The 22,951-nt window shown below is 43.7% G+C and overlaps 1 protein-coding gene across 2 annotated transcripts in view; it reads left to right on the top strand.

Annotated features, from left to right (window-relative positions):
• Positions 1-22,951, top strand: part of SCLY (selenocysteine lyase) — a 201,795-nt gene that overhangs the window by 42,256 nt on the left and 136,588 nt on the right. For both annotated transcript variants that reach the window (XM_069213881.1, XM_069213883.1), the window contains exons 7-8: positions 12,896-13,060; positions 13,160-13,266. In XM_069213881.1, coding sequence (XP_069069982.1) covers positions 12,896-13,060; positions 13,160-13,266 — 272 coding nt within the window. The remainder of the gene's footprint in view (positions 1-12,895; positions 13,061-13,159; positions 13,267-22,951) is intronic.

Here is a 22,951-nt window from a genome sequence, read left to right as displayed (position 1 = left end):
ATCTCAATTTTATTACAAGACAGGAGGCTCATATTATGCTTGTTCAAAGCAATGAAACAACATTTTGCAGAGGATGATCAACCGGTTTATAATAGAACGTTCTAAACGTATTGACGTTAGACCAATCTGCAGATCTGAGGATATCCTGTAAACTAGCCCCTGCAAAAAAGGCCTTAGAAGCCTTAGCTCCTCTAACAGAATGGGCACCATAAATGTCAGTAGGGACACCAGCCAAATCCATCAGCCACTTGAGCCAGCGGGCTAAAGTGGGAGATGAGACAGGTTTGTGGGGCTTCCAGTAGGAAATCAGCAACTGAGAAGAAGAGGCTGTCCTGAGATCTGCAGTTCGTGAAACGTACGTTTTCAAACAGTTAGCCATACACAACTTAGGTTGGGAGGGAAAAAAAGGATAAAGCACAGAAGACAAATTGGTCTTAGTACGTCTAGCCACATTAAAACACACACCGAAGGCAGAAAAATTAAAGGAGGAAACATCCAGAGCTTTAACATCAGAAACTCGTTTGATAGAGACCAAACAGAGGAGCATAGTGAGTTTAGCAGACAAATATTTTAACGAGAGGTCCGAATTATCAGGCCAAGAAATGAGAAGACGAAGGACGGAATTCACATCCCACATAGAATTATATTTGGGAGTTGGGGTTTGTAAAAATGTATTCCTTTTAGTAGGCGGCAAACTAAGGGGTGCTATCCCAGTGGTCTACCATCCACCCTGACATGTTCAGAAGATATTGCTGATCTATAGGTATTGATGGTGCGGTACGCCTTGCCCTGAGAGGCTAGGGAAGCTAGAAAATGTACAATTAAGGTAACGTCAGCTGAAACGGGATTGGAATCCCTGTCCATACACCAGCTGCACCATACTGACCAAGCCGCTCGATAGACCTTTGAGGTACCCGGAGCCCAGGATTGTTGGATAAATTGGACAGCCTGTTGCGAAATTCCTGGGGTTCTCCAGGAAGCCCCGAAACTCTGCAAGCTATGAGAAATAGAGAACCCTGTACTATGAGGTTGTGAGGATGTCCTTGGGGATTCAGAAGAAGGTCTGGAAAGGGGGAGATCAGAACTGGAAAATCTGACGAGAGTTCTAGAAGGGTCGGAAACCAGGGTTGGGATTGCCAGAATGGGGTGATTAAAACTAGTGAGGAACCCTGCCGGCGAACATGTGCTAGGACCCGGGCAATGAAGAGGAAGGGGGGGAAGGCGTACAGAAGGGAAGGAGGCCATGGTTGGAGAAAGGCGTCGGAAGCCAAGGCTAAGGGATCTGGTCTCCAGCTGAAGAATTTGGGAAGATGGGAATTTAGTCTTGAAGCAAAGAGGTCTATGGACATTGTACCGAAGATCAAAGAAAGACGCTTGAATATAGAAGGGTGAAGTCACCAATCGCTTGAGTCGTGGGAATGTCTCGAGAACCAATCGGCCACAACATTGAGATTGCCTGGGAGGTATTCCGCCCTGACCGAAATATTTTTGTGAAGACAAAACTCCCAAAGACTCTTGGCCAAGAGGGCTAAGGGTTTGGATCGAGTCCCGCCCAGGCGGTTTGTGTAAGTTACTGCAGATAGATTGTCCATTCTGAGAAGAATGGAACATTTTACTCGGTCTTTGGTAAAGGACTGGATGGCAAAGGAACCTGCAAGCATCTCTAAACAGTTTATGTGCATTGACGACTCCTGAACCGACCATGGTCCGCCAGTCAAGTGCGGACCACATCTTGCGCCCCATCCTGTCAGACTTGCATCTGATTCTAAGACAAGATCTGGGGCGGCAGAAAAAATCGTTCTCCCGTTCCAGGCGTCTAAATGACTCATCCACCATGTGAGTTCTTCCCTGGAGTCCGCGTCGAGGACAACTTGATCCGAATATGACAGTCCCTGTTGAAGGTGGCGAATCTTGAGCCTCTGAAGAGCTCTGTAATGAAGAGGGCCCGGAAAGATGGCCTGGATGGAAGAGGAAAGGAGGCCTACTAGCCGAGCCAGTGCCCTGAGGGAAGTAGAAGGGAGAGACAAGGCATGACGAATTTCTTTCTTTATCAACAAAACTTTGTCCTGAGGAAGTTGGAGAGTCGACTCGACGGTGTTGACGAGGAATCCAAGGAACTCGAGAGTTTGAGAAGGAACAAGAGATGACTTTTGGAAGTTTATGAGGAACCCTAACTGAGATAGGAGATCTTGACAAATTTTTAGATGGGATGTAAGGGAAGACTTGTCTTGGGCCATGAGAAGGAAGTCGTCGAGATAGACAATAAGGCGTATTCCTTGAGCTCTGAGAAAGGACACCACTGGTTTGAGTATCTTGGTGAAGCACCAAGGGGCAGAAGAAAGACCGAAGGGAAGAGTTTTGAAGCAAAAGAAACTGTGATCCCACCGAAACTGAAGGAATTTTCTGAATGAAGGGTGCACCGGTACTAAAAGGTATGCGTCCTGGAGATCTATGCAAACTAACCAGTCGTTGTGAAGAAGGATATCCCTGAGATGGAGAATAGTTTCCATCTTGAAGTGATGATACACTACGAAATTGTTGAACTCCTTTAAGTTTATGACCGGGTGATGTTTTTTGTTTTTCTTTTGAACCAGAAATATATTGCTGAGAAACCCCGAAGCGTCGAACTCCACTTCTTCAATAGCTTGCTTTGACAATAAACCTTGTATCTCGACTCGAATGAGGCGCGATTGATCGTGACAAAACTGAAGAGGACGAGGAAGGAAGGGTTGAAGAGGGGTCTGGTAAAGTTCTATTCAATAGCCCTGGACGGCTTGGATTACCCAAGGGTCGGAAGTTATTGACAACCAGGCGTTTAAACACAAAGCTAGTCTGCCTCCTACTGGAGGAAGGCCAGAACTGAAAGTTCTTACCTGGAAGTTGTTCTCCTTTGGCTCTGTAACCCCTGTTGCGGCCGCCGCGGAATCTGCGGGGGTAGAACTGGGGTTTGTATCCTTGATACACTTCAAGCTGGTTGGACTGGTTGTAGGAGCCTCTGTTGAGGGATTGACCTCTTGCTGAGAAGCGGCCGGCAAAACGGCTCCTTCCTTTGCCGGCCCTTCCAAAAACCCGATTGGAAAAAATTCTCTTCATTGAATAATGGGCTTTGTCCAGAGAATTAAAGGTAGAGACGTACTTGCTCATCTGTTTTATGAAAGAGTCTCCAAAAAGAAGACCATCAGCATTAAGGCCTTCCTCCTTAAAAGCAAGAGTGCTGAGTTTTGGATCAATCCTGAGGAGGAGGCTTTTGCGGCGTTCTTGGGAAATATAGGAGTTGGCGTTGCCCAACATACAAATTGCCCGTTGAGCCCAGTTGGAGAGGGTGTCGGGATCCACTTGCGAGCCCTCCGACTTGGCATCCTCAGCAAGGTCAAAAATCCTGATGAGGGGACCCACTAAATCTAGGAGCCTGTCCTGACAATTTGACCAGGCCCGGTCAACTCCCTTCTTAGGGTCTTTTCCAAATTTCGTGAAGAAAAGGAGCATATTGGGATCAATGGCGGGGGTGTCTGTGACTTTACAGGGGAGGGAAGGTCTGGGACATTCAGATTTCAATTTATTTCTGGATGATTTATCCAGGGGATGTCAGAGATAAAAAGAGACATAATCCGAAACGTGATCGGAGGGGAACCATTCCGAGGAGTTGGGGTCATGGATGGAAGTAGGGTCAAATAAGGGTTCGCCAACCGGATCCACCAGGTCCTCGGGCACTAAGTTAGGGGAATACTCATGAGGAGAAATTTTTCACCTTTTCTCCGGAGGCCCATCAAAATAATCATCATCTAGAGTGTCTTGTAAGACATCATCGTCCCCATCACTATCCGTGTCCCGTAAATGAAGGATATTAAGAAGGGAGGAGGGGAGACCCGAAGATTTCGCCTCTCGGGTTGGAGGCCCAAATTTATGAGAAACACCTTTTGAACTGTCCTTGGAATAGGACACACGTTTCTTGCCTCTCAAAAGAGGGCTCACTTTGGGTGCGTGAAGCATTTTTGATATAGAGGCTTCCAAATTTTTTGAAACGTCCAACATAGACACTGAAACAGCGTGTTGGACTGAATCCTTGATAAAGGATTTCAAATTGTCCTTCATGGACTGGGTTTGGTTGTCTTCTGACATATTGGGGAAAAAACGATAGTTAGAATTAATAAAAAGGAGAAGAATTAGGGAAATATCCTGTTTAACTAAAGGAATATAGTTGGGAAAGGGTTAAATATCTTGGGAAGGCTGGCCGGGGGTATGAGGGGGTGTGCCACTAACCTTGAGGGAAGCGCGTGTGAAGCACTGGCAAGCGTGTGAAAAACAACGGAGGAATTCCTTATAGAAGTCAATAAAATTGAGCTGGGCAGTCAAGCGTGTTGTTGAACTCTCCTGGGGGCCGCTCAATGAGGCGAAAGAAATGGGAAACCAAACGCTCGTAAAATCAATCGAGCGTTAAGTAGTCTAACCACACGCTGTGTCGACCGCTTATGAAGCGGAAGAAATATCAGTCAAACGCTTGTAAATAATCGAGCGTGAAGGAGTCTGAGCACACGCATTCACAGCCGCGTGTGGAGAAGAATGTCCGGAATGCCGTTGCTAGAGGCGCGGCTGTCAGAACGTTGACCGAACGTTCTGACAGTCGGCCTGCCGGCCCAAATGCGCAATGGAGCGCGCGAGCGCGCTAATAAAGGGAAAATAAACCACGGAGGGCACTGTAACAAAGAAATAACCCCCACAAAGAAACAATGAGATAAAAAGATAGAAGCATATAAACACCAAAACTACATTATAATGCGATAGACAAAATATATATAAAGCGAGCAGTGTACTTATCTTGACTGTGAGCAGCAAGAAAAGAGGGCTTGTTGCTCCCAGTCAAGATAGTTATTATGGGGCTCGTCATGTGATTGGTGGACCCCATTGTGACGCAGTTTGGTAGTTTTTTCCCCAGGGATTCTGGGATTTGTAGTTTCTTGGCTGCTGTTAAAATAAAGCATGAAAAGAAAAGCATAATATGAGCCTCCTGTCTTGTAATAAAATTACCTACCTTTTGACATCTAAAAAAATGTCACCCTCTCAATTTCAGAAAGCAGTTAAAACCACACCCCTTCCAGTGCTTCTCAACCAACTACTTCTTCCTTTTTTACAACCTACCACTTATCTACCAAATTTTTGTTTCTAATCTGTGATCTTCTTTATAAATTCTGTTAAAGATCAGTGCTTCATCTACTGTACATCATATCGTTCAGAATGTTTCTCTATGATCGCATGTAATGTGATTGAGTTATCTATAAGGCCCTCCATACCTCTTCATTCAGGAATCCTATATAAAACTCCTGAATAAATAAATAAATAAATAAATAAAGCATGGTTGTTGCCCTGTATTATCTGTGTGCAGATTGGTTGTCTGCAAATAAAACCAGTGTATACAAGACTGCCCGCAGGTCTGGTGCTCCTTGGTGTCCTTTCTGAAATTTGAGACGGTGAACAGTAACAGTGCTGACTTCAAAAGTGGCATCTAGAATAAGTAATGTTTCCCAAAGTTGGGGTGTCATGACCCGTGCCGATATTTGGGGGGCTGTCAAAGTGAAAATAAATAAAGATTGCGTTGAACGATGTGTTTAACTTGTCACATTTGCTGCACTTCAAAGACAGGGGTCAGACTATGGGGGTTATTCTAACTTTGGAGGAGGTGTTAATCCGTCCCAAAAGTGACGGAAAAGTGACGGAAAAGTGACGGATTTACCACCAGCCGTATTACGAGTCCATTATATCCTATGGAACTCGTAATACGGCTGGTGGTATAACCGTCACTTTACCGTCACTTTTGGGACGGATTAACACTCCTCCAAAGTTAGAATAACCCCCTATGTCTTCTAACAAATTGCTGACTATGTTTTTTAACACCGAAATTGGTGTTTAGAAGCTCCACTCACTTTGCTACCAGAGAAACACAGTAAAGTGAATTAAGAGATCATCTTGGTGGATTACAGACAGGGTGAAGAGAAAGATTGCACGTTGTCATTGTTTTTTTAACATACAACAAAATGTAAAATATCTGCAAAGGAAATGTACACATTCAGCAGTTAGGAAAGCGAAGTGAACCTCATTTTGTGTAGTTCAGAAATGTGATGGAATGAACAATTTTAATAAGATCAAAACAAATCAAGACACATTTGCACAAACGATATTCACTTAAACACGATTTCCCCACATTATATTTTGTGTTTGGTTTAGTTTTATCAGTAAATATGTATGTCTGTGAAAAATGAGTAGCCATTTCCATAGAAGATGTGCTCGGTAAATGAGTGTGTTGCCACTCAATGCTTTAGTTACATTAAAAAAGTGCCTGCCTCATGGTAATTAAAGCTAGGTGAGTCACGAAAAATCATGGTACTAACAAGTAGGTTGTGGGTCTAAAAAAGTTAAGCACTGATGTAGAGAATATACTGTAACATCATATTATTGTGATATGTATCTACAATACGAAATATTATCGTTTATCTTATGTAGTTTATTTATTGCACAGTGTTCCTTAGTTCCATTTTCTTTTGGCTTTTCAGTTCCTTTGAATAGAATGATGCCTGTATCTGTCCCTTTCTTATATTCATTCTCTAAGTCCCTAATACATGCATTTGTCATGTTCTTGCTAAACCTTTGTAACAGCTTGCTCATTTAACTCCCACACCATGCCTTTACTCTCTTGGGCAAAATCAGTAAGTTGACAGTTTGGCTGGGCCTTTACTCTCCTCATTCCATTCAGTGTCAAATTGAAGAGCCATCCATTAAATACAAGATACAGTGCAACACTCTCATCTTGGTTTTCATAACCATCATAGCACTGTACCAGTCTGCTACTACTGATTGGCCCCAAGTCTCACTTCTTCCTCCTCTATACACTAAACTAATTTCTAAGCTGTAGCAGATTCCAAAAACTTTGGTAAACCTTTTGTCAGCCATTATTATTGGAAAACTGTGTTATAGTGCAAGATCATAAGATATGCTCACCATTCATATACCACTCAAACACAACTCTAAATCTCTTGCTTGTCAGCCACTCCCTCCAACCACTACCAGTAAACTGCAAGTAGAGTTGGGTGGAAGGAGATGATCTGTCATATATTTATAGTGAAGCTCATGTCATCTACAATCTTTGTATTCTTTAGTGGATTGAGAAATAACTACCATTGCTAAAACTCTTGACCTTCGAGAAGACATGTCTACTGTCCATTCGACTGGATGGAGTTACAGGTTCTCCACTCTTAGCCAGATCAGTTATAACTAGTTAGGGAAATTCAGAATTCTGTCTGCATTCAGAGTTTATTTCTAAGGATATTAGCTTGCTAAAGAATCAACTTTTCTGCAAGGCACCCAGGTTTGGTTTGGTTATGATGGTGCTTCTGTTCATTAGCCCCATTCAACCCATGATGGAAAGTCTGTAGGCCCTATGGCCACCTGGCCATGTGAGCCACTAGAGAGTACCTTCTCTTCCAGCAACCTCTGTATTGTTGCCTTTGAGGAAGTTGATTTTAAGTACACATTTTTGAGTGACAATAAATATTGACTACAAATGATTTGTATAATTAAGTTTAGATGTAAATGCAGAATTAATAACAATTGAAACAAGTGTAATATGACATTCAGTAGTGTGTTTATTTGTGTAGTTTAGTTGGGCCACATTTTTACGGAGATATCATTTAGCTAATATCAATGCAGTTGTTGATGTTCTATTCATCGTGGTCCTAGTCATTCCGCCTGCCACTCAAATCTTCCGGCAAAATGCACTGTGATGTAACTGGTTGTTTTTCTTTTAATGCATGTATTTTAGATGTACTTTCCTTTGTGTTCCAAATGTACCTAGTTCACTAGGACATTTCCACCTGTAGTATTGATGTGGGCCTGGTAGAATACACTGGAGAATGGGTCATAGTTTAAACAAATGGTTAATAAAGTAGTGTGCATCTCCGGACAGGGGCAGCGTAGAAGCAGCTCAACGCTTTCTTAAAAGTGGGTTATTGTTATGTCCTTTGTTAATACATTTTGTGTTCTGATTTGCCTGAAACGTGTTATCACTAGTCAAGCTATGCTGAATTTGCAGTCTTTGCTTAATTTGTTTTCTGAAGATGTGTATAAAAATCCCTTGACTTTGGGGGTGAACCAGAGATTTCTCTGAACATCTCTCGACCAGAGACTCTGTCCAATTTATTATAGAGATTTGAGATACTTTCCTTTTCATCTAAGAATGCTTTCTGTTTCTCTCATAATTCTGATATTCATTTTTGACTTAGATTAATTCTGAAAATGTATTCTGCATTTGAGCCTTCATGTCAAATATAGCATTACCTTGCACTGCTTGATTATTGAGATTTTGTAATAAAACCATTTCACTTTTTCCTTGATCTAGAACTCAGCTATTGTGTGGTCCCAGTTATTAATATTTGCTATTTTGTTAAACTAATGTTGGGGTTGATGTTAAGAAGGGTTTTTTATCACAAGATCAAGAGTTGGAGTCGAACTGCCAGAGATACATTTTGGGATGATCCAAATTTTTGAGGGGTCTTGACAATCGGGGGTCAGGATTCTGCTCCCACTCCTTAAAGGACAGTACTGATGTGTAATTTGGACACTCATAAAACAAATGTATCTGTGTGCACCAAGTATCCTTCTACCATCAGCTTGGAACAGTGATGCAACCTCTGTTGTTCAAACTCCATTTGGTATTTACTAACTGACCCAAGGTCATGAACAGCACATTCCACCTAGGGAACCCACTCACAGTTTAGGTGTATGTTGAGGATACATTTAGGCTCATAACTTGTTAAAACTAAGAGTTCAACAATTTATTACAATGAGTAGTCATTGGTGTAGATGAGCACATTGTGCAAATCCTCCATATGTGATTGTTATTAGTTCAGGACAGCAGGCACTTTCCTGCTTAAAAAACAGTACTCTAATCATTCTGTATCAGCCAGTAGTTGTTTGCTCAAGCTGTTAGTAATCTCAGCGATCCTGACGGGAAATGGTGAAGAGGGGCTTCTTACAAGATAACTGGCCTCCTATTGGTAAGAAGCTTGCACCTAGCATGTACACACCACAAAGGAAACCAATTGCAACGGTTTGGGTGTATTATATAGTGTGGCTGTGGGGCCTTACCATGGAATACACTGGCAAAAACTGTCTTGGGTTCAGTGAGGCTTGTTTAAACAACCGTAAACTCAACTCTGGGTATCTGTGGTTTCTAACAGCAAGGTTTGTGCAAAGGAACTAGTGTAAAACATTTAACAACACCAAGCAACGAAATAAGAAAGCAACACAACAAGAAATTTGATACCGGTTTATAAACATAGAGTATATTTTTGTGAATTTTTAGAGTCCTTTTTAGATTCCTTGATCATCCAGATTCACTTGGGGGTTCCGAAGACATGGACTTTTAAAACATGTAAAAACTTTTAGTTTAACAGCAAACAAGCAATGGTTAAGAAACAGTTTGCAAACGCCTTAAGTTTGAAAGCGTTAGTTCGGTAATTCCCTCCCGACTAGGGTGACCCAATCTGACAGGGTGGAGGTCTAGGGTGCCAGTAAGAATACCTTGAACAGTTATCTGGCCTCCAGAGCCTTTTATAGTACAGTTCCAGCAACTAAAGAACAACCGCCATAGACTACAATGGCGTAGTCCTGATCCTGGAGATGCAGGATGAAAAGATGCCCAAGGATGCTTTGTTTGAGGTGTGCTCAGTGAGGGTGCCTTTGTGTTGATTGTTGATTCCTTTATCCACAGGTGATGTGGGGCCACTTTGGCCACAGAGGTCGGGGTCCCATGAAGTCCTCTTCACAACAGTAGCTAGCCAGCCAATGCTGGGCTACCTTTCTCCTTGCACCACAGTTGGGGGTGAAATCTTTTTTGGGGGGCTGCTACTTGTTTCTCTTGGGCTATGAATCCAGATCCTGACAACACTCCTGGGCCAGGCAGAGTTGTTTGTAACTTTTGGCCATCGAGTATCGGTCTCTTTGGCCACCCGGTGGCAGGTAGCAGCAAAACATCTGCAGTGGCAAACACTTTGCCGTTTTGGGCTTCTTCAGCTCTTGTGTCCCTGAAGCTAGTTCCAGGGTATCAGCCAACTGATACTTGTAGTCACTACTTTGATCTGGGAATCAACCTTCCCCAAGTCGGGAGCCACAGGCACTGTCCAAACTTCACTAGCCCAAAGTACATCAGGTGCAGTCCTTCTGACCATGTAGCCTCTTTTTGTGCAGTCTCAAGGACAGCAAGGCAGTCCTTCTTTGATCCTTTCTCAAATACAACATAATCTGACTCTGAAGGTGTGCCTTATTTATCTCAGGAAAGTGCTCTGAGGGGACAACGAGGTCACTAGCGAATGTGCTACCAGGTCCTCTTCCTTGTGGTGATTAATGTACCACCTTGTGTAGCATTGGTAATCCCAGAGTTCACTATTCTAGCCACTCTCAAGGTGTCTGAATCCCTCTTAGGTAATCAGGAGCTTGGTAGCCCACCCTAAAGGTATGGCCATATGGAGGCTACAGGCCCACCGGAACACCGGTTTGGGTAAGGGTTTTCTCTCTCAGTCCCTGTCTCCAACTTGTCTACAAGAACAAAAGACAGCCTGCTCAGAAGAGTTATTATTATTTGCTCTTCAAAGGCGGCTTCCCCTTTGAAGCTCACCTTTTGGGCTGACACCCTGAGTGACTTTCCTGAGAAAGGAGGTAAAAACTTGCCCTGCGCCAGCTGGTTTTATTCCTAAACCTGGGAGCCGTAAACACATTTCCCTAGGTGGGCACAAAGCTATCTGTTGGCCGGGGCCTGTGCAAGACCACTGGAACAGCTGGATCAGAGAGTGGCAGCTTTCTAAAAATTTTAGAACTTTAATTGAAAAATTAAATACAACCTGAGCATCAGGTTGAATTTAATGCCATGATTAATTTGATACCTTACAGTACCCGGTTAGGTAGTCCTATTCAGACGTTAGTCAGGCTGGGGTGCCAGCTGGTAACCCTGTGCTAGCCAGTGGGACTTTTAACATTTCTCCAGCAGAACAACAATTTGAAGGGTTTTGCTGTTGTCGTATATTAAAATATGTGTCCTACTAAACAACATATAGCTCCCTGCCTTAGGGCTCTATAGGCCTTCTTTAGTGGAGACTTACATATAGGCTTAGGGGAAGTGGTGGCTTTGCCATTATTTTAAATGGCAAAGTCGAACTACCAGTGTAAACACTGCCAGTCAATCAATCAGTCAATCAATCAGTGCTGGCAGGGTCCAGTTGAATAGCAGGGTCTTCATGGACTGTCAGAGCTCTGGAAGAGATGGGTAGGTTCTTAAATGAAAGTATAGCTTGTTCCATTCTTAGCTGCTAGGTAGGAGAAACAGCAACCTTCTCATCTGCATTGTTGGATGAGAGGTGAAGGGTTAGAGAAAGGAAAACAGAGGGGAGTTGTCTGGTGGACTGATAGAAGTTCAGGTCGTGGTTCAAGTACGAGGGTCCCCAGTTGTGTAGGGCCTTGTATGCATGGGTTAGGAGCTTGAACTGGTTTATTTTCTGTACAGGAAGCCAGAGGAGTTCCCTGATGTAGGGGGGATGTGGGTTTGTTTAGGTAGATCCAAGACAAGTCTGACAGTGGCGTTCTGTATGGTCTGTAGTCGTCAGAGGAGGTGAAATGCGTAGAGAGTATTGCTGTAGTCCAGATGGTTGGAGATGAGGGCTGTGTGATGGTGCGTCCTGAGCTTTGGGGTAGGCCTTTGAATATCTTGCAAAACAAGTGAAGGATGAAGAAGGAGGCGGAGGAGATGGAGTTGATCTGAGTTGTCATGGTTAGTTTGCTGTCTAGAATGATGCCTAGCTTCCTAGCTTAGTCAGTGGAGGTATGAGTAGGTCCTAGTTTTGAGAGCCACCAGGATGCATCCCATGAAAGCTTTTGTTTCTGAAGATCAGTACCTCCGTCTTGTCCATTGAGCTTCAGGCAGTTGATGATGTCTGTCATGCAGTTATGGAAGTAGGTGTTGGTGGTGCCTTCCCGTCTGCAGTGGCAGGCTGGGAGCCATTTTGTCCTTTGTCACATTCAGGGTGGCACAAGCAGTAGTGCAGTCTTGGGTGGACACTCTGCCTTACATTCCTTTGGTACCCTGGGTACCATATACTAGGGGCTAATAAGTACTTACCAATTTGATATAGCCAATTCAACATATACTTTGTAATGGGTCACAATACCGGCAATGAAGCCTGGACAGCAGATCACAGTGCACTCTCTAAGTTGAAAATCCAACAGCTAATAGTCCAGATAGAGGCAAAAAGTGGAGGGGGCTGCAAAAAGCCTGTTTCCTTACAACTATACTGACTCCTTCAGAAGAAATAGATCCAGTAGTTGTGTGAAGTAACAAAATAGGCTGTTATTTTTATTTTCAAGTTAATTGTGTGTGTACCTGCTCACAGAAGACAAAACTAGGCATATAACTGATAACAAATAATCTCTTTGCTACCATTAAAAGGTCACATCATCCTCTGCTATCTGGAGCAAGAGCATTGCTTTGAAGCTAATGTGCAGCATGTGAATGCATAGATGATTCATGCTGCAAAAGATGAGTCTCTTGTAGCAATGACTTTGCAGCCGTGTAATAGATATGGATGACTACAAAGATATATGTATAGATTGGCCATTTATGTTTTTTGTGTGCAAGTGATATAAAACAGTGACCTAAAGAGCCTATAGGCTATTAAATGATTTGTATATTGTCCCTGTTATTATGTAGCCTGGTCTCAAAATACAAAAGTTTAACTTGCAAAAAAAGTCTGCTTATACTTTTTGACCTACAACCACTAGATTGTGATATATGCACTGCTTATGAATCTAATTGATGCAGTTTGTAAAATAGTTGTTTAATCCCATGCCTGTCCTTCAGCCTGTCTCCATACTTAGCCACTTAATAAAGACCCTGAACCAGAAAAGGGTGGGATCTGGACTGCCTCGAATCTTGGTGCACACAGATGCTGCACAAGCACTTGGGAAGATTCAAGTAGATGTTCAGGAGCTGGAAGTAGATTACCTCACCATTGTGGGGCACAAGGTAAGAATTGTGTTCAGTGTGACAATGGAACAGTACTTGCATTTGTCTATTCATTGGTTGTCATTGCCCCACTGGCTTCTTTTTCCTAACATCCCGTAGTTCTATGCCCCTCGAATAGGTGCACTGTATGTACGAGGCCCTGGTGTATCCACTCCACTGTACCCCATGCTGTTTGGAGGAGGACAAGAACGGAATTTCCGACCTGGGTAAAGTGATGGACAGTGTGCTAAGCAATTAATTAAATTCATATTTTATTCTGTGTTATGTCGTAATACTTGTACCCCTGGATGGCTTAGGTGTTTAAGTTAGAGGTATGCTCACTGACATTTAAGCATGAGTTTATTGATTTCTGAATATTGGTGCATTATGGGGTGAGGCACAGCCTTTGCAGGCTGGCAAAGACATTTTCTCAGTCTAGAAAAACTGCAACCATTGCTTCCTTGATTTTCAGTAAGGTTGTTTGAGGGAAAAAAAGAGAGGGACATCCTCAATTTTAACTGGTTGATATATTGCTTCAAATGTATAGTAGCATGGCTCCCTAAATCTTTTTATATTTTCTTCCGTTCAGTAGAGAAAAAACGAAGCAAAATGTATTTACAGGCATTCCACTTCACATATTATAAAAGGTGGACTGTCAACTATAAAAAAACAAGGACATCCACAGTAACAGCCCCCCAGTACTGTTTTTGTCTCTGAAAATAAACTAAGAACACTTGTGTCAGCCCTTTCATCTGTTTGTTTCATTTATATCTTCTTTTGTGTGGTTCCTTTTGTGCTTTGTTTGACATTTGTTACCTTTTAGCATTTTCTTAATTCATTTTCTGACATCTAGGTGATGGGTTCTTACTCTTCAAGGGTCCATATTAGAGGCACAAGTAACTTGCCCTCAGAATGTGACAGCTGTTTTATGCACCATTCAAAATTTGCGTAATAGAGCACAGCTTCTTTGCTTGTACCGCAATTAGTCCGCTCTACAGACAATAAAATATTGATTTTTTTATTGATTTTATTGCACATACAACATTACGCTGTGTCACAATGTCAGGGTAAGAATAAATATCATGCTCAGATAATACAATAGAATAGACTACATATATGTAAATCCTGCCAGTGCACTCTAGTTAGCGTGGACTACTTATGAACATTATTTGTTATTCATCAGCTGAGTAACTGTTACATAGCATCTGAGGACTGTTTGCATTATGAGTCGTCATATGATGTCATGTCAGGTCTGGGTAGGGTTTGGGGAGCCTGTGCAGCTAAATACGATCTAAGTGTTCCCCAGATATGTTTGGCCTGGAGGTAGGAGGCCAAAGAAATGCGTATGTATAGGAAAGTACCCCTTTTTGACATGGTCACCCCCACATTTTGCTTGGTACATGATGCAATTTTGACTTAAAGTGCACTGGGTTCCTGCTATTCAGATCCCCAGTGCCAGATCTCTTTCCTTAAAACTGTGCAATTGTTCCCCAGTTGGCAATACTTTTGCCCACCTTTAAGTCCCTAGTAAATGGTATCCCTGATACATTGAGCATCATTAACAAATAGGGTCCCCAAGGGCTGCAGCATGGATTGTGCTGCCCTCAGGGACCCCTCACCTAGCACATGCAGACTGCCAGTGCAGGCTGCATGTCTTGGTGCAGCTAAAAAGTGAAATGCCCCCTAGCACTGCATGTAATATAGGGCTTTACAACCCTAAGGCAGTTTGCATTTTATTACATGTGAGGCTATGTCTTTGTCGATTCTTAGACATAGTGAGTGAACAGGAAAGCCATTTTAAGTACATGTCTTGGACACTGGTCACTACGAGTCCCCCAGGTACATCATAGGCTCACTGAGAATAGGGATGTTTGATATCAGACTTCTCGTATTAATAAACCCTCATTGATGCCAGTGGTAGATTTATGAATACATGCACCCAGAGGTTACCTTAGAGGTGCCCCTGAAAACCTACCAACTACCAGTGTGCGGACTGACTAGTTTTAGGCAGCCTGCCCCTACCAGACACGATTCTGACCCTGAATGGTGAGAGCCTTTGCTTTTCGGTGGTCAGAAACAAAGCCTACTTTGGGATAGGTGTTTATGCACCCCACCCACAGGATGACCTGCAAACGTGCATTCCAAGGTAGGGGGCATCAAAGATCTGGCTTCACTCAAAGTAGAGATGTCATCCCCCCTTCCCCAGGGCCAATTTGTCACAGGGACAGGTGAAAAATTAGTCATGGAGGTGTGTGCACCTCTCAGTTCACTCCCACCGCTAAAGTGCACTGCTTGATGTGGACACAACATTTAGAAATCTACCATCTTGGTGATGACTGATTTAGGAACTCTAGGACAGGGTTATGCCCACTTCCCACAGGAAGTGGTTGTGTAGTGGGTGTAGTGACCCCATTGGGTACTACCCTACACTCCCCAAAATGCCCCTAAATTCAGTATGTAGGGGAGCCCCTTGCACCAGGAAATCAGATTCATGCTGACCTATGAAGAAGGGCACTCAAGAGCTGCAAAAGCAAAACCAGAAGAAGAAGCACCTGATTTGGCCCAGCCCTGCTGGTCTGTCTGCTGTTCCTGCCGATTTGTGTTAAAGTAGACTTGTCCTGCAAGCTGCTATGTGTCCAAAAGCCTGAGAGGACCCAGGAACTCCTGTGGAGCAGCCCAACTGCTTCCCTGCATCTTACAGGCACCCCAAGAGACCTGAGAGGACTCTGAGGTGAAAAGATCCGACACCGGAAAGCACCACTGCACCCGTGCCACCTAGCCCGAGCTTAAGTGGGCCAGCAGTGCCAACATGGTCCCCCAACCCTCCAGAGAGGAAGCCCGCCTTGGAATTTGCCAACTGTGGACTCACCGACACTGCCTGCAGCCTCTGCTGGTAGGCTCCCTCAACCATAAGTACTCCCTGTGGAGAACAAACAACGCCTCAAGACACCTCTGCACCCATGGCCCCTGGGCCATGGAGAAGAGGACCGAAGGTCTCCATCTCCGAGCATCTCATGACTTGAACCCACCTGCTGGTTCTGCTCAACTGTACATCCTGTCCAAACCTGCGGCCTCTTTTCAACCGGACTGATCCCCATTGACTAACATTGATTGATGCCATGGTACACCTCTGCATCTGGTTGCCCCAGTGCCACCCAGTGTGATCTGTTGATTTGGTCCTGGCCCTTACCTAATACTTGCCATAAGTCCAGGTGATTGGTCCCATAAATCGCTGTACTATATCTGAATGCAGTACTTGCTCTTCTCTCAATAGGATAACATTGCTGCTTCTGAAAAATGCACAGTGTTGACTTTTGATACCTGAAAGTATTTTTCTTACAAAACATACTTACCATATTGTATTGCTCCTGTTGCTTAAGTATATATAAAGATACTTGTTGTTTATCTCCTTATTGAGTTGTGTGTCTCATTTATTGACTGTGTGTATTTGCAGATGTCTTAACACTCCTCCATGGTAAGTCTATGGCTGCTTGGCTACACTAACCCCTAAAAGAGCACCTTGGGTTTGCTGGAGCAAGCCCCTGCCCACTGGTAAGGGAACCCCTGGACTCTTTGCACGATTTATCTCAATTTGATATATCATATAAAGAGCCAGCTTCCTACTATATGTTTCCACTCTTTCATTATATAGCCCACCAATAATCAATAACCAATCATCTTCTTTGTTGCTTGGTATCTGTACCAATGTATGTATACTCTATGATGGGCTACCAATAGTGCCATTGCAACAAAGCCTGTAACGCCCTGCATTTGAACATATCAAAGCATGACCATTAAGGGGTATGTCTCCATTCTTCATCAGCCATATCAGCGGGTGTTAGCAAAATCTCTTGCCAGAATCCACTAAGAATTGGGCACTACACTGCCAAGTGTATGAACCCTGCATACCTATAATGACATCTCAGACAATTATGTGGGGACTTAGGGGGTGATTCTAACCCCGGCGGTCTTAGACCGCCGGGGCCAGGGTCGGCGGGAGCACCGCCGACAGACCGGCGGTGCCCCGCAGGGCATTCTGACCGCGGCGCTTTGGCCGCGGTCAGTGCAGGAAAACCGGCGGTCTCCCGCCGGTTTTCCGCTGCCCCTTGGAATCCTCCAAGGCGGCGCAGCTTGCTGCGCCGCCGAGGGGATTCCGACCCCCCCTACCGCCATCCAGTTCCCGGCGGTCCGCCCGCCGGGAACCGGATGGCGGTAGGGGGGGTCGCGGGGCCCCTGGGGGCCCCTGCAGTGCCCATGCCACTGGCATGGGCACTGCAGGGGCCCCCGTAAGAGGGCCCCTAAATGTATTTCACTGTCTGCTGCGCAGACAGTGAAATACGCGACGGGTGCAACTGCACCCGTCGCACAGCTTCCACTCCGCCGGCTCGATTCCAAGCCGGCTTCATCGTGGAAGCCTCTTTCCCGCTGGGCTGGCGGGCGGCCTGAAGGCGGCCGCCCGCCAGCCCAGCGGGAATGTCAGAATTACCGCCGCGGTCTTTCGACCGCGGAACGGTAACCTGACGGCGGGACTTTGGCGGGCCCGCCGCCCGCCAAGGTCAGGATGAGGGCCTTAGTGTTGATGCTGTGCTTTTTTGTGGGGTCAAATAAGTTATTTGTAAGAAATGTAAATGTAGCACATTATATTTATGATTTGTGAATACAAACAGTATCACCACTAAGCCTCACTAATTTCTGTTTGGAAGTAATTTTCCCAGGCATGCTTACTATTATTTGTATTATTGCTAACATAGCCTTTTAAAACCTTGATACCCATTTGGTGGAATCTGTAAATTGGAATAGTTGTGTCAGAGGTGTATACTCATTAGCCTTAATTCAGGAAGTCAGGTATCGCTTCGTGAACCAATGTCTTGTGTTTGTAAATAACTGTGGAGATTAAATATTGCTTGTTCCTCACTATTGCTCGGTGGAGAAGAAAACACCTTCCGGAAATAGGTGACTGAGACTGGTCAGTCCTGCCCCATCTAGTCTGCACATTGAGGCCATCATTTAGAACATGGCGGTCTGGACCACCACGCCGGCGGTGGCGGTCATTACATCACTTTTAGCAATATTGGCACATATTCTGAACGTGGCTGATACACCACAGTGGAAACGCCGCCACTGACATGCTCCTGCCACCAGGCAGCCTGGCGGTGGCGGTGGCGGCGTTTCAGATCCGCCAGGGCAGCACTGCAACCAGCACTGCCCTCTGGATAATGAGTCGCATTCCACCAGCCTTTCCCTGGCGGTTTACACCGACAGGGAAAGGCTGGTGGAATGAGTGACTCGGTCCCCCCCTGTACTGCCCATGCACTTGGCATGGGAAGTGTAGGGGCCCCCATGCTCAGCCCCGTCGCGCATTTCACTGCCCAACTGGCAGTGAAATGGGCGACGGGTGCTGCTGCACCTACCCCACTGCCACATTGGCTCCGGCTCCAGTGTTCATGCCCTGTTTCCCGCTGGGCCGGCGGGTGGAAACACTGGTTCCGCCCTCCGGCCCAGCGGGAAGATCATTAAGTGGCCGGCGGCGGGTCCGTCGCGCTGGCGGTCTTCTGTCGACCTTCAGCACAGATCTCGGCGAGGATCATAATGAGGGCCTGAGTCTTGTTCCTTGAGTGCCAAGCAATAGGTTTTGTGGCAAGGGAATTGCTGCGGAATGCAATATTTGCCCACCTGCCTTACAGCTAGCTGTTCTCCATGCCCTGCATATCGAGGCTGCAAAAACCATCTTTCCTAGGTCTGGGTAAACCTCTGGGCAACAGGGAAAACATTGATATATGATTGGTTTGTAATAAGGGTAGCCTGGCTTCAGGATGGACGTAGCGTGAAAAATGGCAGAGTGCAGCTATATAATATAGATCTAGATCAGTTACCTCAAAATCACCCCTCATGGAGAAGCAGAATGTCCCAGCGAATTTGTCTTGTCTCCCCACCAAATAAGGTTGGTCAGTACAATTTGTAGGTTATAAAACGAAATCTTCAGAAAACGAAGCAGTATATAAATGAATAGGTATAAAAAAAAAACATGGCAAAATTTGATCAGGTCTACTCTTTCCACCATAGACAGGTCCAGCTTAATCCAAGTATCTTTCTGACTCGAACGTTTGAAAATTGCTGGGCAGTAATTCACCTGAATCATGGTATGTCTTCATACTGACAGACCTAGGTATTTATTTGAGTCCTCGACCCGGCTTGTGAGATATACCTTATGTGATTTTAATGTGGAGTCAGTCGGGGGTAGGGAGTTATCTCTGACTTCTCCCAGTTAGTTATTCCAGAGTATATTCCATATCTGGTCATTTCCGTAAACAAAGGTGGAAACGTATGGGACAATTTGCATGTAAAAAGTAAAATATTATCTTTGTGCAGTGATATAAGTAGTGTGTGAGATCTGAAGTAAAGCTCTCTGAGTTTTTTTTATCCTGCAGCAGGTGCGCCTGGGGATCTATGGCCAGTATGAAAAGAGGGTGAAAGCGGGCAACCCTGTTGTGTCCCACTGGCAATTTGAAATGAGTAGGAGGTTAATCTATTCAAGCTAATTTTGTAAACGGCTTAGAATATAATAACTTTATCAACTTAGTTACATAATCACCCATTCTAAATCTGCATAATGTTGCAAATAGAGAAGGCTATTTGAGAGAATCAAACACCTTCTCGGCTTTTTAAAAAGTTGTGAGGCTTTCATATTTAGAGTGGTGGACCTGTGTTGGTCCAACCCAACCTGTGCTGATGGAGCCAGATTTTCCATTAATAGAGACAGGTAATTAGCGACAGCTGTTGCTAGTAGGTGTTGTTGGTATTATAATAGGGAACCTGTGCTAAAGGAGGAGAAGTTAGTCAGGTCTCTGCCTAGTTTGGAGAGGACTACAAAAATGGCTTCTCTCAGAGTGTGAGGCAGGACTCTGTCTTGTAACAGTTTATTGTATACCAATCACTTTTAGCAATATTGGCACAAATATATCTATGAAAGCTTTATAAAGCTCTACTTTGAGACTGTCCGAACCTGGGTCCTTCCCGCCTGAAAGCTTCTCAATTGTTAGACACAAAGGACCCCTTGAATCAAGAGGGTACTGGGGCAGGGAAATAACAGATTAACAGAAACCGCTGTCTAACCCACCTACCTTTCAAACTTATATATACGCTCCAAGGATTCACATTTCTCAAACAAATATTTTATTGTTAATAATTTTCTTTTCTTTTTTTAGTACATTTTCATTATGTATATGCTCATAAAAATGGACTTTTACATTTACATATTTTGACAGAAACTCATATTGTACCTTTAGGGCTTTAGGCTAGAAATATATTACGCAACATTCTGCAAATCCGACTAATGTATAAAATACACAACCACTCTCTCACCTATGGTCCATCCACACCCTCCAATCATCACAACCAAAACTAGCAACCACATACCAATTATTCTTACAGCCATAAAAGCACAACAACCTATATCATAATAATCAGTAATACTTTGCCAATAATTTTGTTCTCGCCTCTACAGATCATATTAAAAAAATTGCTACGCAGTAATTGCCAATGCTGTGTTGCGACTGTGGACTGTATATATTTCCCATGTGATTATACACTTAGATTAATTAATTGTGTGGTTATAGATGTCTAAGTGTGTTTTGGCAGTAACACCTTCTTCAGGACAAACACTTATATTGACATCACCAACTCGTCACTAAAGAACATGCAGAGAATATAATGCAAGAACCTTCTGAGCATTTCAGTAAACTCACAAAATCATATACCAACACCCCTTACAATGGTCATCCATCTATTGAAAAAACATTGTTAATCATGCATGTGTGTAACTCAACACCAAAGTATGTACACCCCATGTAGCCATATACTGCAACCATTGTTACTTGTTGGAACATCTCAGTTGTGGCCCCAGTTGCCCAGCCTTTTGTCTGTGTATGAATAAGCATCACCTAGTGAGACATTGTGACCAGACCCCCAGTTACCACATCCATCACTATCATAGGGGGCTATGGTTCCTATACCTCCAGTTCTTCACGATTCACTGATTGTTCCAGCCATTCATGGATTCTCTCAGAAGTGAAAAAAAGAAATCGTTTATATTGCATATAATCCACAAACAGTTGAGGGTGACAGGACCAATGCCACCGGACCTCTGTTGAATAAAAATACACTAAGCTGTGTAGACCGCTCTCAATATAGGATACCTAAGTACCGAAAGCTATGTCCATTATTTAATGCCTGGAGACAACAAGCAATGTAATTTTGATTCTCACACCAGTGTTTTGATCGATGCCAATGGTTAGATTTTTTTTTAAGTTATGCCTTTGAAGGAAGATAGAAACAGAAAAAGGAAAAGAAAAGTGTCCCAAGGCTGAATCTTAGATCGAACAACACAATGAGAATTCTAATGCAGAACTCAAAGGTCCCCTACAGATTGACTCCAAAATAAGCTGTATAATATAGAAAACAGTTCACATCATTTAGGTAATTTCCCTGCCATTTCCATGTCCCCATAATGTGGACATTCTAATTCCAAATTCTACACACTGTTGATCAAACAGAACAGAGGCTTTCTATTCAAATTGTGAATTATTACTGTGTGTGCCTGTTCACGGTATACTACTCCATCTCGGCAAAGACCACCCAACATCTTCTAATGTGCTTATTTAAAAATAAAAGGGGGGGTTGGGGCTTAAGTGCTGCTCATGGCACTCGAGATGGACTTATCAAAACCGCCCCAGGTACTCCCTTCCATAACACTGACACAAACTCACTGGTGTCCTGCTATTTAGCAAACCCCCTACCTCCAAAGCGCAGTATGTTCTCAGTCCATCATCATTGTCAGATCTCTTCAGGGGAAATAGAACAAGGCTCAAAAATCCTCTTGTGATCTTTAAACACCTTACATTAAGCCCTCCACTCTATGTGTGTCCAAAAAACGGCGTTCCATGATGTACCGGGGATATCTGCCGGCACAAACTTTACTTGAATATAGACGACCAAAACAGAGATAGCCATACCATTGTTAGGTGTAAAAAACTTGGCACCTAGCTGCCTCCGAATTTTTAGCATTAGAGGTACAGATTGACTGCATTATCCTGTTATGTATCGCTTTTTGGCAGATGAAGTCAGCAGCCATGTTGGAACGTATTCACACTATTTGGTATAGATAGCTTAACCTATGTTCGAATACTAAACTAAGCAACAGGTGCCTCATGATTATAGACCTCATAATGGGTAGAATATGACATTAACGTTCTATGACCCATGAAATCCACGGCCCTAAAGGAACATACATGTGTATAGCAGCCAGTGGTCGTTCAGAATATATTGACAGATATCTGGGATGACAAGACTTTTACTACCCAAGAGGAAATCTCCCAGTAGAGGGACATTAGTGCTCTGGCTCTCTTTCAACAGAGGCCATAAACAACAGAATTCTATATATACATATTACCCAAGGGGGATAATCGAACTAGACAAATATGATACTATTATACCACTGAATCTCATTATTTAAACCTATGAAAATAGTTTTGAGAGTAAAAATCCCCAAAACGTCCCTTAATTTATGCAAATCTTTTGTATTTCTAACTTTGGGGACTCCAACTTTTTCAAGAACAAGCCAGTGTGTCTCATCTGGATGATGTTCCTTTTCCATACAGCTGTTCACTGGGGTGTTTTTTCTGGGAGGTGGTTCTCTTGGTTATAATGGCTGATTTATGTTCCGTGAGGCGAATACTGAAACTATGTTTGTCTCACCCACATAGCCCAAACCACATACGCTGATTAATAAGTAGATTACATTCTGTGTTTTTACAATTTGTCAATGTGTTCAACCCTTTAAAAACTATATTTGCCTGTTTGTATAGCCGTTTCACATGCCCGTCATTGCCCCATAGTTTTGCATAACAACATAAA

Source organism: Pleurodeles waltl, chromosome 11, assembly GCF_031143425.1.
Source record: "Pleurodeles waltl isolate 20211129_DDA chromosome 11, aPleWal1.hap1.20221129, whole genome shotgun sequence".
Lineage (NCBI taxonomy): Eukaryota > Metazoa > Chordata > Amphibia > Caudata > Salamandridae > Pleurodeles > Pleurodeles waltl.
Note: the sequence above shows the minus strand (reverse complement) of the source record. Positions and strands in the feature narration are given on the sequence as shown.